At 36.0% G+C, this 17,331-nt stretch overlaps 3 protein-coding genes across 3 annotated transcripts; all 3 read right to left on the bottom strand.

The window, feature by feature from the left end:
* Nucleotides 1–969: 969 nt before the first annotated feature.
* Nucleotides 970–3,227, bottom strand: Arp1 (Actin-related protein 1). The gene is made up of 8 exons (XM_066293821.1): nt 3,079–3,227; nt 2,957–3,021; nt 2,736–2,906; nt 2,531–2,686; nt 2,273–2,416; nt 1,990–2,210; nt 1,753–1,934; nt 970–1,696 (listed from the first exon to the last, which is right to left on the bottom strand). The coding sequence occupies exons 1-8, from the start codon at nt 3,124–3,126 to the stop codon at nt 1,553–1,555; spliced, it is 1,131 nt and encodes a 376-aa protein (XP_066149918.1). The 5' UTR covers nt 3,127–3,227; the 3' UTR covers nt 970–1,552.
* Nucleotides 3,228–3,358: 131 nt separating this feature from the next.
* LOC136345275 (transcription elongation factor B polypeptide 3-like) lies at nt 3,359–8,159 on the bottom strand. The gene is made up of 6 exons (XM_066293405.1): nt 7,775–8,159; nt 6,701–6,803; nt 6,504–6,641; nt 4,708–6,359; nt 3,932–4,064; nt 3,359–3,872 (listed from the first exon to the last, which is right to left on the bottom strand). The coding sequence occupies exons 1-6, from the start codon at nt 7,862–7,864 to the stop codon at nt 3,772–3,774; spliced, it is 2,217 nt and encodes a 738-aa protein (XP_066149502.1). The 5' UTR covers nt 7,865–8,159; the 3' UTR covers nt 3,359–3,771.
* Nucleotides 8,160–8,256: 97 nt separating this feature from the next.
* Nucleotides 8,257–12,990, bottom strand: LOC136345214 (homeobox protein MSX-2-like). The gene is made up of 5 exons (XM_066293297.1): nt 12,839–12,990; nt 10,374–10,668; nt 10,069–10,320; nt 8,602–8,792; nt 8,257–8,554 (listed from the first exon to the last, which is right to left on the bottom strand). The coding sequence occupies exons 1-5, from the start codon at nt 12,839–12,841 to the stop codon at nt 8,339–8,341; spliced, it is 957 nt and encodes a 318-aa protein (XP_066149394.1). The 5' UTR covers nt 12,842–12,990; the 3' UTR covers nt 8,257–8,338.
* Nucleotides 12,991–17,331: the final 4,341 nt, after the last annotated feature.

Here is a 17,331-nt window from a genome sequence, read left to right as displayed (position 1 = left end):
CAAATTTAACACGTTTCAGGATAATCAAACTTTTTACTGTAATTAAATAGTTTTTTCAAAGCTTCTGTAAAGTCTAAAACTCCAAAACTAATATATATAAGCATAGAGGCAAGTACTGGTATCATCAATTCAAGTGGAAACATAGACTCTATAAATGGCAGAAAAACTAAACGCCTTAAAATATCTTTGACAAAGACCAAAGAAGTGGATCGCGAAACTATCAGCTGAAATGGGCGGAGTCAGTCCAGTGTCCAGATCTTTCACCGTTTCAGAATTTTTACTAATGTAGGTTCTACTGATTGATTTAATTTTTTTTTTAATTGATTTACATTACTGCATTTTCCTGATGTTTTTTTTTATTTGCATCGCCGCAAAAGCAACGAAATCGATACTAATCTGAACATCGAAATGGAAACGCCAGTCGGACAGACTCCACCCGCTTCTATGGTCTTTGTTAGAGATATTAAACCTTGTGCTATCCTTCTCCTGATTGCACAATTCTTATGTTTTCACTTGAACCGACGATACGTGCTTGCTTGCTCTTAAAATCCAGTCCATCTGTGATTAGAAGGCAAGAAGAGTGGTTAAAATCAAAGTTTTGTATAATTCTTAAATCTCTTGAATCTGAAATTTTACAGGTAAATTAACAAGTTCAAGTTCAAATGGGCCCTTAAGAAATTAATAGACTCACAACACATATGCATATCTCGATTTTTTTCCTGCAACATTTTTCTAAACAGGTGATCGACAGATCAGAAAAATGCTTTTTTTTTTGGATCTAGTTTCTTCCAAGCAATTCCATGTACGCAACTGAAATTTTAGATATAAAGTCAAAGAACAAGTTTTTTTTTATTCTATAGACATTCAGTGAAGGGCTCTTACCTTTCTCTTTGTTTCTACCTACGGTTTCCACGGATATTCCCATTAAAGATGTCAAATTTGAAAGAATTATCCCAGGGAAAAAACACATTTTAACGTTTCTTAATCGTTTTATTACAAAAAGGAGAACAAAAGAAATTCACATTATAAAGCTGAAAAATTAGATATTAACTGTGCAGTCCCCATTATGACACCGACATATAGGCACTAGAATAGTTAAGAAACGCGTTTATAGACGATCAGAGTATGGGCTTTGAATTTGTTAATTATAGCCTTAACTTGCGGATCATCCGGTACATAGCAAACATAAGTAAATATAGTAAAATGTAAATGATATTAAGTTTTTGCAACGTATTGGTGATCATTCAAAAAACCTGGCATTCGACAGCGAACCGTAACCTCAGGACGAGATTATGCTATTTGTTATTTACGAATTGTCACCTTTTATTATGTTCTAAATTATTTTTAAAAATCCCTTTAAAGTGTCATGGAAATAAAGCATTTTTCAATAAAAATGAGGATTTTTATAGCTCACATCAGTGTATACCAGTCAAAAACTGTAATCACATCACTTACTGAGATTTTCAGACACTGTAACGCTTTCGATGGGATTAAACAAGTCTTACTCATAAATTTTTTAAGGAAATAAATAAATTTAACTGAAAAAGCCTACTTAGAATGTTTTCCTATGTATCGCACGTTGCCCCTCCTCGTCGAATTCCCTCTTAGAGACCCACATTTTCCTGAATGTGTCTAGAGCGGCTAGAATCGACCCCCCAATCCACGTAGAAAATAATCGTTCTTGAGGAGCAGAAATCTACATACATAGAAATCCAATTTACCTGATTTGAAGAAAAAATACTTTGATTTTACCTTAATTTGTGTTTCTTTTGGAGACATTTTCTTAATTTCATAAAGCAATCTATCACCAAACCCTTTAAAGAGAGTAGATCCTCCTGAGAGGACAATATTCTTAAAGAGAACTTTCCTCAAATCTAAATCTGACTTTTGAATAGAATATAGGAGCACTTCATGAAGGCCATCACATTCCTCACCTAAGAAAAAGCAAATTAATACACATAGGAATTGCTATATTTCATTGACACTGACCAATTAAATCAGGTTTAAAAAGAATTTCTGGGGCTCTAAACCTGGATTGTCCAATTTTAATCACACTCCCATCAGGAAGAGTATAATTTATCAACTCACACTCGCCAGACTCCTCTTTTGCTGGGTTATTTGAAAGATAACTTGCCTTTTCTTTTATCGTTCGCACAGATTCAAATTCTGCAGTTGTTTGAAAAATAATCCCTTCTTTTCGAAGCAGTAACCTAAGCATATAATACAAGATTTTCAAAATTTTGATTCTATGTGTTTAAGGAGAATCACTAACTTTAAAAATCGAGATACATCACGACCAGCTATATCAGACCGCATGATGCTGTGTTGTAAGGCAAAACCCTCATAAATAGGCACTGAATGGGTGACCCCATCTCCAGAATCTAAAACCACACCAGTGGTGCGACCTGTTGAATATCTGCAAAACAAGTGTATGCAGACAGTAACAAAAACAATTTGTGGAGTTTGAGAAGAAAAATTTACCTGAATTCATACATATTTAACTATGAAAAAAGGATTAAAAAATACTTACAAACTAAGCACTGCCTGCATAGAAATAAATAATGCAGGCACATTAAAGGTTTCAAACATAATTTCAGCAGCCTTTTCCCTGTTTGGTCTTGGATTTAATGCAGCCTCAGTAAGCAAAACTGGGTGCTCTTCTGAGAAGGTATTTAGCTGATCTTTGCTATAAAGAAGGTTATTTTAACATTGTTTCAACACTTTACGCTAAGTACCTATAAACATAACTCCATATTTTCTCCATGTCATTCCAATCAGTTACAATACCGTGTTCCATTGGGTATTTAATGGACAACAAGCCTCGGTGCTCCTCTGCTTTGGGACCAATGAAAACATCCCCTTCTAGAGCCCCAACCATTACTCGAATGTGTTTGGGCCGTCCCACGCTAAAATTTCAAGTGACTGCTTTGCAGGATTAAATTCGCTGGTGTCTTACTAATTAGGAAATCTGCATTTTGGGATTTGGTCCCCGGCGAAGCCCGCTTTAATCACACCAGTTCCCTAGAGAAGATTCAGTTAATCTCAATTCAATACTGAATTATGATGCGTGATACTCACGTTGTCTATCACTACCGGTTGGTTGACAATCACATCGTACGCTTCCATTATTCGAAACTTAAGTTAAAAGCACAATTTTCCGGATTTCTAACACACCTTTTTCGAAAAATTGTTGCAGGAAAACAAGAATAAACGTCAAAATGACATTTAACCAGCGGGCAACTGTCAAAAGTGACTCATACACATCACTAACCTCAAAAAGTCATGTTTTCTAAATAACATTAAGAGGGTAAGGCAACAACTTGGGGAGCAATTAATGGAAATCACATAAAATATATCCTTTCTGTTTTATTTCATTTTATTTGGGTAAAAATTGACATTCAAGGGAACTTTCCCATTTTCAACAGTATTTTAGATACAAAAAATCCTGAAAGTTCCTGCCATGTAATAAATTGAAGGGTGATCATTAAAAACCGACAGTAATTTAGATCTTGTTACCATTAAAATTTTGGTAGTAAATAGTACACGGTTTAATAAATTCGAATCACCAGAATCGATACAAAATACTGCGATGTTTTTTTTTAATAATCACCCATTATCTTCAACTACGAATTACACAATAATTCCTATTTTAATTACTTAAAATGTATTTACACAACTTATTTATACACTTGCATATTCCCAACATGAAAGAACAAACACACGTTGTATACATTATGAAATAAAATTCAGAAAAATTATTAAAATCTAGTATTATCTACGTCCAAAACGGTTCTTAAGTAAAGAGAGACTCTTCGCCATCAAAGGAGCCTTTTTTGGCTTCAGATGCGAGCTGTGACTGATACTGCCAGAACCTAAAATATCGTTTATTTTGGGCATACTTTAAGCAAATTAAAAATTCATTTCAATTTACCTCTATCATAAGCAGCCCTTCCGGGATTGGGCACGCTCACTTTACCAGCTTCTCCTGATTTAGCTAACTGATTCAGTCTTTCTGTTGGGGTTTGTGAAGGCCTTTTAATCTCAACTGCAGTACCATTTTTGGCCTGCACATAAAAGATTAAAAAATGAATAAAACAACTAATATATTAAATATAATTAATAAATTCATAAATATAAATAATAATCATAATAATAAAAATTAGGCCATTCTAAGTTAGAAAAAAGGAACAAAATTGTATAAAGAGAATAGCAAAAATATACTTAAAACTTCTAAACACAATAAAATAGGTACTATCTTTTATACACTGTTCTAGAGCCTAACTTTCTTCTTCTTCGTTGTTTACGACGCTTCAAAGTGAGAAAAAGAAATTACTCTCAGATCTAAATAAAATGCAAATATAAAAAACGAATTGAACAAACATAAAAGTGATCTAAATGTACCTATTCCCATTCAAAATCACCTCTTAACTAATCTTGAAATTCTGAAAAATCACTAAAAATTTAGGCCCAAAAATAAAACAAGCTCCTCATCCTCAAAAATCCTCACTCAGAATCTCTTGAATAAAGGCAGACTAAGCCAATAACTCAACGCTTAACTAAGGTTTTAACGTTAGATACGCATTTCTAACCCGGAAAAATCATATATAGCCATACCTTCTTCAGAACTTTTCACGCATTAACTAAAATTTGTAATTTTTCAACCCTTCACGACTAACGTAGAATAACCTGATAAGAAAGCAAACTTACCTGCTTCCTAGCAACGTTCCTCGGAGGTTTGACCACACTGTCCACGTACGCTAACTTGGTCTGCCTTACGGGAACTGATCTATCCTGACTCTGCTTTATATTAGCCGTCAAAGCTTTCAATCTAGCTTCCCTCTCATCCAGACACCTCAAATACATCTCCCTCCATGTCTCCATCTCCTCCCGTTTCCTGTTTCTAAATTCCTTTTGGCAGTGTAATTGCCACAATTCATCAGTCTCTGCAATCACATATGGATTATGGAACTCCAGCTGATACAATTGATCTGGAGTTGCTTTCTCTAATATGGGCTTGAGAATGGAGTATGGAACTCCTCCGGTATACTCCAGAGCATCTAGGTTGTCTTGCAGGATCCTACAGCAAAGATTGAAAAGTGAAGGAACTTTGTTGTAGGTGGATTTGTTGCCCGAGAACACTTTGGTTCTTTGATGTTTTGCAGTAATAACGCGGGAAAGCGCTTCATCATCCATCCAAAGTTTCTTATTAGGACCATCCACTGGTAAACCTAGAGGCCGGTAGTTTGGAGTAATTGATGGGAGGAGACTGGAGATGTTTATATCCACAAGTGGTTCTAAGTTATTAGAGTCTTTGAGCAAAGGAGGAACATTGGCTTGTAACAGTTTATTATTACTCTTTGAAGGCTCTTTCATGGTACTTTTGCTAAAACTGGGTTTCTCTTCTGGTGTAATTTTCTTCTTGCTTTTGCTTTGAAGAGGGGTTTCCAGCATGCCTAAAACATCAGCAAAACTCGCACCACACCCTGAATCAATGCCATTAGTTACCAACTGATCAGAAACAAATTTCTTTTTCGGGGAAGTTTCCTTCTTGCTTTCAAATTTCTCCTCTTTAGGTCTTGACTTCTTAACATCATCTTCATGCTTCCTCTCTTTGCTGTTACTTGAAGATGAATTTTTATGACGAGAAGTTTCGTGTTTATGTCGCTGTTCTGATGAAGAATTCCTTCTGGGCCTCTTATTTTTCTCACTTTTATCCGACTGTTTCAAGTCTTTTTCACTTGACCTGGATTTATCTTTTGATGAAGATGATTTGGAATCTCTTCGACTCTCTTTTGCAGTTGTCGACGTTCTGGAACTTTTAGAAACATTCTCTTTCTCAGTCTTATGGTCTCCTGATTTGCTTCTAATATCTCTCTCTCTCTCCCACTGACTTTCTCTAGATTTTTTCTCTTCGGTCTTGCTTTGTTTATCTCTGTTAGATTGCGCCTCTGGTTTCTCTTTTTTTTTGCATTTTCTCTCTTCTTCTTCTGACTTTGAGGAGCTCCCATTATCTTCACTCTCACTATCACTGTCATCACTTGAAGAATCATCATCACTAGATTCAGATTCAGATCCTCTCCTTGAAGCATTATCATCTTTCTCTATTTCTGACTCACTGTCGTCACTACTTTCACTCTTTCTCCTAATTTCTTTATGTTTATCACTGACTTTAAGTTTCTTAGATCGGCGATCGGAGTCAGATTTATCACTAGAATGTTGCCGTTTTTTGTCACTATTATTATTCATTCTCTCAGTACTTTTTTTGCAAGACTTTTTATGACTAGAAACGTTTGATTCTTGATACCGCAAAGTTTGGTTTTCTTCTTCCTTATGATGGATTCCTCGATGTGATCCAGGTTCTATAAATGATAATTGAAACAGAAATAAGATTTATAAATATAAACTAGTATGAGGGTAAAAAATTTCACCAGTCTTTTTTTAGTAATAATACACAAGTAAATAAATATAACTTTCATTATTTTGTATTGTGTGCAATTTCTTACCTTCCACCACTTTATCTTTCTTTCTCTCCACTGATGTAACATCAGGCTCCTCTAATTTTGCCTGCTCTTCATCCTCCTCCTCCTTTACCATGCACTTCCATTTATCCACCAAATTCCTGGCATTTTCGCCAACTTCACCTGAATTAAAATTAAAAAAAGCATATTCTTGAAATTTTGGAAATGCCAAAGAAATGTACCTTCATAACGTTTTAATCCATTAACAGTCCTACCAACACCTGTTTCTTCCAGGTGCCACACTCGAATAGGGAGGGTGGCAAGTCTTTCAATTGCATGAAGAAGCTGTACAAAATGAAGAATAAGATTTTTTGAAAATTTATTAATTATTCTTATTATTGATCAGGTCAGAGTCTTGGGAAAATATAATAAGATTGGGGCTGTTTGAGCAAAAAGTTTGACCTAGTACTACGTAGTAGATACCACTATCCTAGCTTAATCATTTTTACATTGCAACATTCATCCTTTGACAGTGGTCAATAAACGTTCTGCTCCTGTGGTCTTCTGCTTAATTAGCCCTACCTATGTTACATTGTTTGAGTGTAACTTGCGAATTACCCCAAATTCCTATAACTGACATAAAATCAACGTTACAATATTTGACCCAACTATGACCTCTCTGGTAACATAAATATTCCATCATTCAACTTAGTTTAATCACTGCATAATTTGTTTATCCAAATTTGCAGCCTTTGAATTGGATTCTCAAATGGGTACTAATGCAAATGATCTGATTAAGAACCAGTTGTATGAAAAACTCTCAGCAAGGTTTGTTTTGTTGAACTATTTGTAATATATACTTAAATCATTCCATAAGAATAGCATGACTGTCAAATCAATTTAATTTATAATACCTTGTAGCAACATTGAGCTGTATATTATCTTTAGCTACCATCTGAATGACCAAATAAAAATTGATGACAAAACAATCAAATTAATCCACAATTAGGCCAAGTCATGCCTATAAGTTTGTGTTGCCAAAAATCAACCTTTGAACACACTAATATAAATAAAGAATTTGTATATGTTAGATTGCCTTTTTTTATCGTGACAATGGTGCATTCTAAATATAAAAATTTATGTTTTGGGTATAGATGAACAAAGCTTAATTCATGATTCAACAACTAAGGGCTGTAAATATGTACTAAGGTGCAAGGTTTGAAAACTGGCTATATGTATACGTATCTTCAATTCAATAACAGTAAAAATAATACCAATATCAAAAATTGTAACCTTCCTACTAATCCCCGACTTACCTTCTCACCTCTTCCACTTTTTGAATGCTTCTCCAAGCTTTCCTGGTAGTGCTTAATAGCTTTTATCAGCTTGTCCTTCGAATCGCTCATTTTGCCACGTTAAAGGGCTTTTGTTAGTAAAATTACAAATTATAAAATTTTGCTAGCAGCTGGAATATTTCCCTGGGCCAAATTAAACAAAGTTTTCTGGTGATTTAGTAAACGTTCACCAGGGGAAATTATGTTACCCGAAGTAAGAGTGATTGGGGGAGAAACGTAATGAATATTAGGATTATTTATAGGGGTGAATCAAAGGAAATTTTAGGGGTTTTATAGAAAAATATCAGCAAAAAGCCACATTTTCATAGCTACTCAACCTGACGGCAAATTTACTAGCCACCACTGACACAAAATCAGCTGTGAAAATGACGGTTTTAACGGGTTTTCATTTAACGCGCATCAACAAGTGATTAGAACAGAATAAAGAGTGTGTAGATAATGTAAATATCAACTTTTTAGTAAGAAACTTAAATAATATAGTAAATATTTATTTACATTGTACAGTTTCTTAAAACTAACAACAAATTATCTCCTACTATCCTCCTGCGATGTTTGTGCAATAGCAACGTCTTCCATTGCGGGGACGCCGAACATTAAAGGGGAATAATAGGCGGGGAAAAGAGGAGAATACTGCTGAGGGGATGCCGGAGATGGGGCAAAATAATGAGGAGGAAAAAGGCCTTGTCGCTGTGCCATTTTCAACCTCGTTGTAAGCTGCTTTTTCCATTTCGTACGCCGATTCTATACACAAAAAATTATTGATGGAATTACATTGACTACCTACCTACCTGAAACCAAGTTTTAATTTGCACTTCAGTTAGATTGAGTGCCTTTGAGAGCTCCATTCGTTTGCTCACACTTAAATATTTATCCACCTTAAATTCTCCCTCTAAGCGCTCCAATTGTTTCGCACTATAGGCTTGTCGAGGCTTCCTATCTAATCCCGGTTTACGAGACCTTCTATTCGCAGGTTTGGGGCCTGAAACAATTAAATTTATGCCTATTTATTTCAAAGTTCTTTACAGCCAATGAAATCCATCAATCAATTCAATTAGCGGCCAAGTTTTAATTGCGTAATTCAACAATGGTGGACAATAAGCTTGATAATAGTCCATTTGCTGTGACTTACAAAACTTGATTTTTTAATCGTAAAAGTCGACAACATCCCACTTATTACACAAATAACAATGAGGTGCGAATTTTTCTATTAATAGCCGCAAATTTGTCGATAAATGCACTTAGAGACGGTAAACAAAATTGGTTAGATAATGCTTTTCGCATAAGGTGTGTATGCAAAGGGCGGGGGTGATACCACTAAAGTGAACATGTTTTCTTATCGTTAGGGGTTTGCAGGGACAGTAAAACAGAGAAATCACTGCATTTTTGTGAGGTATTTACACGAAAAATTCACACGTTCTTCGTGACGAACCTTTGTTGATGGATGGGCAGATTACATGGTGTGTTTTGTCATTTTGCGCGAGTACGTCTTGAATAAAACATGAGTTGAAAAAGTGGTGTAAGTTATCACCGTTTAGGTTAAATTTAGAAGATTTTCATATAATAGAAAAGAAATCACCCCTAGATGCTGCAGGACCTTCTCAGTAAATTTTGTACGTAAATACATTACTTCGAATTTGATGAAGTCTTTTGTACGAATTAATGAGAATGTAAGATGGCCTAAGTTGGACGCTACTGTGTGCCTAAGAAATGAAGAGATTCCACCTGCAAATAGTTAGTTTAAAGCCGCGTATGTAGTTTTATAGCTTCACACGTACACGACTATTCTAGGAAGTAAGTTTAAGAGTTGGGGTGTCAAATAGTGTTGTGTGATTTATCTGTTTGTTCAGCGTTTAAGACAAACTCTCTATTAGAGATGCTAATTTCCCATTTCGGAATTTTATACTAACTGGTGGTCTCTTATGGGTGATAATGACTGGACAAACACCCGCTATAAAATTCCGTGAACGCTCGTTTTTCTCCAAATTGCGAACAAAGGGCCAACGTCCAATAAACAACGCTAATGCCCTATAACTGCCTCTATACCATTAAACACCTTTAGCGTTCGCTGAAAGGTGCAAAAATGATTTTTCGCTCTAACGAGCAACTCGCGTGCCTCACAGAAATTAACCCCCAACCCCCCGTGTTACTGTTGAAATTAGACGATTTCTCTCAGGTTTCAAGACACCCAAAGTAATTATCATCATCTGTTAATTTTCTAATTGGAATTAAGTCGGCTTCCCACGAGACAAACTTACCGGGCAGTCCGAACAAATGACTAGAGCCCTTGACGTCAGAAACGCCTCCCAACCAATTAGAATACAGAACTGCTGAAGTGGAACCAGTAGGGTGCAGCTGATAGGGCAAAAAATTGCCTTCCGTAGTTGACCGATTTTGAATCAGTTTATTCTGGTTAGCTATATATTCCAACAAACTTCCCGAAGGTTCTGGAGGTAGAGGTTCAGGCCTGGGAAACCTCTCCAGCATCGACTGATGATATAATGAAGAATCTAAAAACCCACCTGATTTCTCAATTTTTTCCACTTATAGTAAAAACTCATACCAGTCCTATTCGCAGCATTAATGGGCGTAGGTTTAATAAACCGAACAGACTCATTCTGGACGTTCTCACTCTCCTCATGAGGACTTCTATTGCCCTCATTAACTCTGGCGCTAAGCCCCAAGATACTGTCTATGGAGAATTTGTTATTAGCGCTGGATTTGCAGTCGTCTTCTAATGTTTTCGGGCCGTCCTGGAACAAATCTGAGCTGCTATCGTCTTCCGAGGTATACGGAGCATCGTTGAGTTCTGAGCTGCAGTCTGAGTAGTTGCGAGGCGAGTCGTCAGTTGAGGTTTCCTGGAGGAGAGTTTAAATCGATTTAGACTGGCGGTTGTTACGCCAATGAGGGTGGCATCTGAGGTTGAAATTCGGGTTTTTTAGAGCGACTTTGAGGCATTTAAACACACTTAGATTATTAAGTTTCCTGTTTTGTTTGTTGCTAAGATGGAGTGTTGTGGAAGACTACAGGTTTGTTTTTGGTATAAAGTCAATAAAGATGAAATTTTTACGTAAACAATACAAAGACGTAACTGATTTCCGCGAGTGACCATTCAAAGATATGCAAAATACCTATATCTTGAATTTACATCGCATGCAACGCCACTGTGGTTGATATCATCGTGGCCTGGAATTTGGCTTTAAAAGAATTTTTACAGTGGCGAAGCCAAACACTATTTTTGACAGTTGTAGTCTCAAATTTCCATCTTCATTTAAGCGTTTAATTTTGTATTAAATTAGTCAGTTGAAACTAAAAATATATAAAAAAGTAGATTTGTAGTGTCGATGCCACTCCAAGAAATTGATCTGCCCTTTGCTACGCTACTGTGATAAAATTTACGGCCAGTATATTTAGTTTTTACCCATGCGAACTTTAATTAAAATTAGTCAGCGGCGTAGTTAATCTTTAAAAATAATTAATGATATGCTAAAAACCTAATATGTGGACTAAATTTTCTGCTCGAGTTCTGAATAAATTCCTACAGGATTAATCAGTGCTATAACTAATTTTTAGATCTAATTGATTATATAGGAAATAGAGGTCTTAAGACTTAATTTTGTACGCAGAGCCCTGGCCGCACAACTACAGATGACAGTTTAAGTCTGAAATTTTGTTATACCTCAAGTAATTTTTAACTATTTTTATATTAAATTAGTTATCTGCTCAGTTAATCTTTTAAATTATCTTCTCATAGTTGGGGAAGATATGCAAAAAGTAGATTTTTAGGATAAATTTTCTGTCAAAAAATTATCTTGTCCCTTACTACGCCACTGTGGGTGGTAGTTAAAGTCTGCAATTTCATCATACCTCAAATTTTGAACAATTTTAATTTAAACTAATCAGTGGCGTAGTTAATTCCCGGAAAAAGGTGATAAATTACAGGAAGTAGATTTTTATGGTAAATTTTCTGCCAAAAAATCGTTTTGTCCCATATTACGTCATTGTGGTTCAGAATTCAAATTCATAATTTTGTTTTTTAGTAAACTGAACTCTAAACCATATTGCATTAAATTAGTCAGTGGCAATATCATGCAAAATGTAATTTTTTTTAATCAATTCTCTGATAAGAAATTAGTCTGTCGCATGTTACGCCATGTTGGTTGAAAAGGCGAACTTTAAAAAACACTATATTCATATAATCAGGTGCGTAGCGACAAATCTAATTGACAATAAGCAAAAAGGAGATGCATAATTATCTGTCTAGGCACTATTCTGCCCTTACTATGCCACTGTGATTGACAGTTGAAATTTAGCAATTTGTTTATAATCCGAGTGAGTAATTTTGTATTAAATTAATCAGTGGTGTGGCTAGTTTTGCGAAGAAGGCAAGAATATACAAAAGATAGATTTTAAGTTTCGGGTCTCTATCTTAGGTTAATACTGAACCAACCAGTGCTATGCCATTGCCGTTATCATATCAGAGCTGGGATTTTTTGTAAATTTAATTAGTTTTTTTCAATCAATCAGTATTGCGTTACGTAGGTATTGAATCAAACTTAGTCAAAAAATTGAAACGCAGAAATCATTTTTAGGGCAGAAAAATCAAACTGCAAGTTTAAAGTACTTTATCAGAAAGATAACTTCTGAAGGAATAATGAAATAAAGAAATCGACCAATTCGTCCCTTTCTGGAAAGAACGGGTGAATATATATCCAATTAAGAATAAATTCTTGTCATTTATTTTAAACTAAAAAAAAATCAGTGGCGTAGCTTGAGAACCTAATTGTCATTGAATTTTTTGTGAGAAAACCATATTTAGGGCAGAGATATCTTAATATTCACACTCAGGAAAATAATTTTCAAGGAAATAGTTATATACGGGATTCGGCCAATTTCTCCATTTCCATGAAAATTATCTTCTATGTAAAGTTACCACCAGATTACATGGAGGATCTGCAAGGTCTTTATATAATTCGTAAAAGTTTAAGGAGCCAGTTTCCTAATATATTAGCAACTACATATTCTTACCATATTGCCTCAGGTCTGCACCCGCCTAAACCATCCAGAAACATACCACAACCACCCTCAACTCCGAAAATGCTCACCAATTTGGGCCACCAACCCTTTCTTGTCTTATCCGACGGACACCGTTATCTTTCGAGAAATCTCACACCAGTAAAGCTCCTGTTAACAATCTGTTTTTAACGCAAGACAAGCGATTATTTTGGTCCATTAGCCGCCAGTTAGCACCTCCGGATAAGCTCCGCCCCTGCTCTGATCAGCCCGCCCCCCGGTTAGGGAGAGCGGCTCTTAGAGGGGTCTTTTAGAGCCCAGATTGGTGTTTTGCGTGCTCTTAAACGCTCTATCAGGCTGAAATTGCATTTTCCTCAGGAATTCTCTATAAATAAATAATAGCTGGGAAAAGCCTTAAAAACTCCCTCGAAATTTACCTTTGATCCATAGTTTTAATATACGTAAAGTGTACCGGGTTTCTCCCAATGCGCATCGACAACTTCGCACCCTCTAGGGTCGAATTTTCCACCCCCGAAATCCCTTGTTAACCATCCGGGGCTTTAAATAACCATAACACAAAGGCGCGTTAATGGGCCTGTTCAACATCCCGCGATTTTGAGTAGTGTGGGAATCCTGTAATAGGTACCGGTGGCAGTGGAAAGGGGGGCGTCATGGGGCCCCGCTCAGGAGGTGATCCCCCCTTTGTGAGAGGGAAGTTTAAAAGTGATGCGGTTATGTCTTTGGTCTATTTAGGCCTTAGCTATGAAAAGTGCTCATAAGTTAAGTTTGATTCTGCAGATATTAAGTCGATTTTAGCGTATGAATTTTCTCATAGGATTAAACGATTTTTGCCGTTGAAAAAGAGTTAAAAATCTAAATTTACCCTGCAGGAGGCCTGAAAATTGCCATAGTGTCTGTAAACTTCATTTAAGACTAAACGACATACCGAGAGAAATTCTGGAAGAACATATCCAGCCTCGATCGGGGCAAGATTTTTCAATTTTGAAGAGTAGGAATGACTTCAATATGATTTGTGTTTGCAGGGCCGACCCTAGCAAGTTTGAAATTTGTAATCACATCCTCCCTTTCCCTAAGAAAAACTTCCAACAGGAAAGTTCGCACTCCTGGACTGTCAACAAACCTCGGCCCCCCATAAGGCCGGGACTATGGGTTTGTTCCCATTCCACGTAGCTGGATAAGGACGACCATATCCAACCATATTGGCGTCATTTCTAGAGACTGTCCCGGTTCCCAGATTCAAGAACCGAGCTCCTGATCACCAGATATGGTTTGATCCTTCTTATTTGATACTGTTCATAAATAAACTCGACAACCTTTAATGGTCTTTAGGTAGGCGTATATACCATGGATTATCACCTATTTACACCTCAAAATTTTAGTTTTTAGAAGTTTAATATCTAAAAAAAAGTTGGTTGTGATCATTGCTTCTTCCAAATTTACTGAGATTGAAATTGATGTGTCCGTTACGCCACTTAATCGGTGTCTCAGTTTTTTTTGCTTAAACAGCACATTTTGGCTTTAAATTACAGTCAGTAGCGTAGCTTATTTCTAAAACCGATTCATAATATGTAATAATATAGATTTTCCCTCGAAAGCTGTCGGTCCCGGGACACTTCCCTGTGATTCAAACTATGAACAATTTTCTCTTAAGTACGTCGTCGGTGACGTAGCTCGTTTTCAGACGTAGGCACGACTGAGCAAATAGTACATTTTTATTATCGATTTTCGCTCTTCAAATCGATTATTGGTTACGCCACTGCAATTGGCGGTTGAAATCTATAAATTGGATTTTTAGTGAATTGAACTCTCTTCAATGAGTTTTCTCTGAGTTTAAAAGTGAATCAGTGGTGTGGCTCGTTTCTGAAAGCAATTGGCAATATGAAGCAACCAAATGTTTTAGATTCAATTTTTCTATCCGTGAGTTTCTCTGCTACATCACCGTGACCAGCAGTTGAAGCGTAATTCCCAATTCCGTTTTTTGCCATCGTGATCTGCCTAAATTTAGTCAGTTCTAACTTACAATGACTCAGGGACGCAGCTCATTACTGGAAATTGATAGGAATGTGCAAATTCCTACATTTTTACATTCCTTTTTGCACTTTAAATATGATATTTCCCTGGCTACGCCATTCTATTTGAATATCGAAATCTGCAATTTCGTGTCTCGCCGCAATCTTAAATAAATGTTTCCTCAATTAAACAAATATCTTTCATGTTATGCTTCTGTGGCTTACGGTTAGATTATGTAATTTCACGTTTTTGTCCAATAAAACAGCAAGCAATTTTTCCTGAAACGTATCAGTGGCGAAACTGTCCTTTGGCATTTATCGTCATTATAAACAAAAGGGAAATGTTATTTCTCCCACTTGAAACAAGGAGGTCAGGTGCTACGCCACTGCGGCTGGCAGAAAAATCTGCCGCTAAATTTTTTGCGAGAAACGAATTTTCTGTAAGTTAACTTTAAATTATAATTAGTGACGTAGCTGATTTACAGAAGAAACATCTTAAAAATTAAATACTTTAAATATACCAGTGGCGTCACTCTTTACCAAACGCAATTGCAAGCGTGCAAAAAAAAACTTTTTGCATTCAATTCATCACCCCAAGACTGATCCCTTGCAACGTCGCTATGATTTGAAAGTTGGAGTTTGAAACTTCAGTTTTTAACTCAACGGAACTGTGAGGGATTTTATCCGAATTACGTCACAGCTGTAGATTACTTCTGGGCGTTTTTAAGAATATGCATATACCGTCGTTTTAGATTGATTATTTGAAGCAAATTGTGAAAAAAAATTATTTTAAATAGCTGCACATGCTTCACCACAGTACTTCTTGTTTTGAAGGGGGCATAGCTCAGTTTTTGCAGTAGCTATATATAGAGCCCTTTACTTTTAGATGGCTGCTCCCCGTTTAAAATGAATCCATTGCAAGGCGCGCCACTGTGGTTCTGAGTTGAAGAGAGCAATAATGGATCTTTCGCAATTGCAGTTGAGCTTTAAACGGGTTTGCGTTAAATACATCAGTGGTGAAGCTAATTTTTTGCCGTAGTTACACATAGAAGACCAAAAGTTCCTCATAAATCCGATAGAAAATGAAGGAAGTACTTTTCATGAAAATGCTAACCGCATCAAATATTCTTTTCAATGGTGCATTTTTTGACGTTACGGACATGTATATAAGGTTACCCACGTAGTACATAATTGAATTTTTAAATTTTTTTCGTGTGGAACCCCACATACAAAATGCCGTTTTTGACTTCTTTGAAAAATTCTGATTATACTGTATGTGATATATCCATGCCTAAATTCAAGAGGTATCGAAAAAAAATACAAAAAAAATAAAAATAATGATAGAACTATTAACATTTAAATAAATAACCATATAAACTACTATGATCTAATGTATTAGATGTTTGAACTGCGCCTCGTTGATTTCCTCACAGGGGGAAAGCCGCAATTCAAATTCCTCAAGAAATTTTCTTAGCATGTGAGGAGATATTTAATAAGCATTTTTGGTCACTTTATTTTTTAACCCTTCTATATCGTTGAGGTTATCGAAATACGCTCTATGCTTCGGATAACCCCATAAAAACCTTTATAGCAGTGAGGTCATGCGATCTAGCTCTAATTGTATCATTGCGCAAATATTTTAATAATTTTTGAATCTAAACGTAGGTATATTGCATAAAATATATTTAAAATTTGCCAAAGAACTCAAAAACTTTATAATACAAATGGGGTTCCAGACGGAAATAAACTAAAAAGTACATTTATCTACTACATGAGTAATCCTGGATACACGTCTATTACGTCACAAAATGCACAATAAAAAACAGTATTTGGCGTGTTTCGGCATTTCCACCTAAGTAATTTCCATAAATTTACAATTAATTTATGCGGGTCTTTTGATCTTCTGTGTAAATCCACTAGTTAATTTTTAGATTTCTATTCCCCTTTTGAAATAAATCGGTCGCAAGGCACGCCAATGTGATACAGAGTGGATGAGAGAAATTTTGATTTTTTTAAATTGCAGGTGATTCAACAAATTTTCTTTAAATACGTCAGCGGGATTAATCATTTCTAGGCGAAGTTTGAGAAAACGCACATTTGTATTAGCTCCGTTTCTTGTGAACGCACATCGATTTCCTCTCCCATGCCTATTGGCCTCTTCGGGCACCTCATAACTCTACTAATAGAGCTGCGCCTCTATACTTTTGCTTTTAGAGATATTTTAAGCTAAATTCAAATTGATTATGAGAATGCCAGATTCTTTACACTTGCTTACGACATTTTAAGTCCTTATACGATGTCGCCCCTGCAGTCCCGAACGGGCCCTTATTGGTGCCTTAAATTATGCGCAGATGTCTCTAATTGGGCGATCCCCCAAGGGCTCTTGCAAGCAAGCCCTTATAGGTCTCATTACTGCTAGCTACATGTTATTAACAAATTTCGTCTCTTCACATTTTTCTTAAGATTAATTTGCTTATA

The sequence above is a fragment of the Euwallacea fornicatus genome, chromosome 19, assembly GCF_040115645.1.
Source record: "Euwallacea fornicatus isolate EFF26 chromosome 19, ASM4011564v1, whole genome shotgun sequence".
Lineage (NCBI taxonomy): Eukaryota > Metazoa > Arthropoda > Insecta > Coleoptera > Curculionidae > Euwallacea > Euwallacea fornicatus.
This window is presented reverse-complemented; position numbering and strand designations above follow the sequence as displayed.

Bases quoted from the DNA above. Each gene is read 5' to 3' on its own strand.
- Arp1 (XM_066293821.1), bottom strand. From the start codon at position 3,126: ATGGAAGCGTACGATGTGATTGTCAACCAACCGGTAGTGATAGACAAC. The intron at 3,022-3,078 runs GTGAGTATCACG...AATCTTCTCTAG, and splicing joins AACCGGTAGTGATAGACAAC to GGAACTGGTGTGATTAAAGC. The intron at 2,417-2,530 runs GTAAGTATTTTT...CTTGTTTTGCAG, and splicing joins ATGCAGGCAGTGCTTAGTTT to ATATTCAACAGGTCGCACCA.
- LOC136345275 (XM_066293405.1), bottom strand. From the start codon at position 7,864: ATGAGCGATTCGAAGGACAAGCTGATAAAAGCTATTAAGCACTACCAG. The intron at 6,642-6,700 runs GTACATTTCTTT...ATTTTAATTCAG, and splicing joins TGGATTAAAACGTTATGAAG to GTGAAGTTGGCGAAAATGCC. The intron at 4,065-4,707 runs GTAAGTTTGCTT...TTTTATGTGCAG, and splicing joins GGAACGTTGCTAGGAAGCAG to GCCAAAAATGGTACTGCAGT.
- LOC136345214 (XM_066293297.1), bottom strand. The intron at 10,321-10,373 runs GTATGAGTTTTT...GTGGGTTTTTAG, and splicing joins TAATGCTGCGAATAGGACTG to ATTCTTCATTATATCATCAG. The intron at 8,555-8,601 runs GTAGGTAGGTAG...TTTTGTGTATAG, and splicing joins AAATTAAAACTTGGTTTCAG to AATCGGCGTACGAAATGGAA.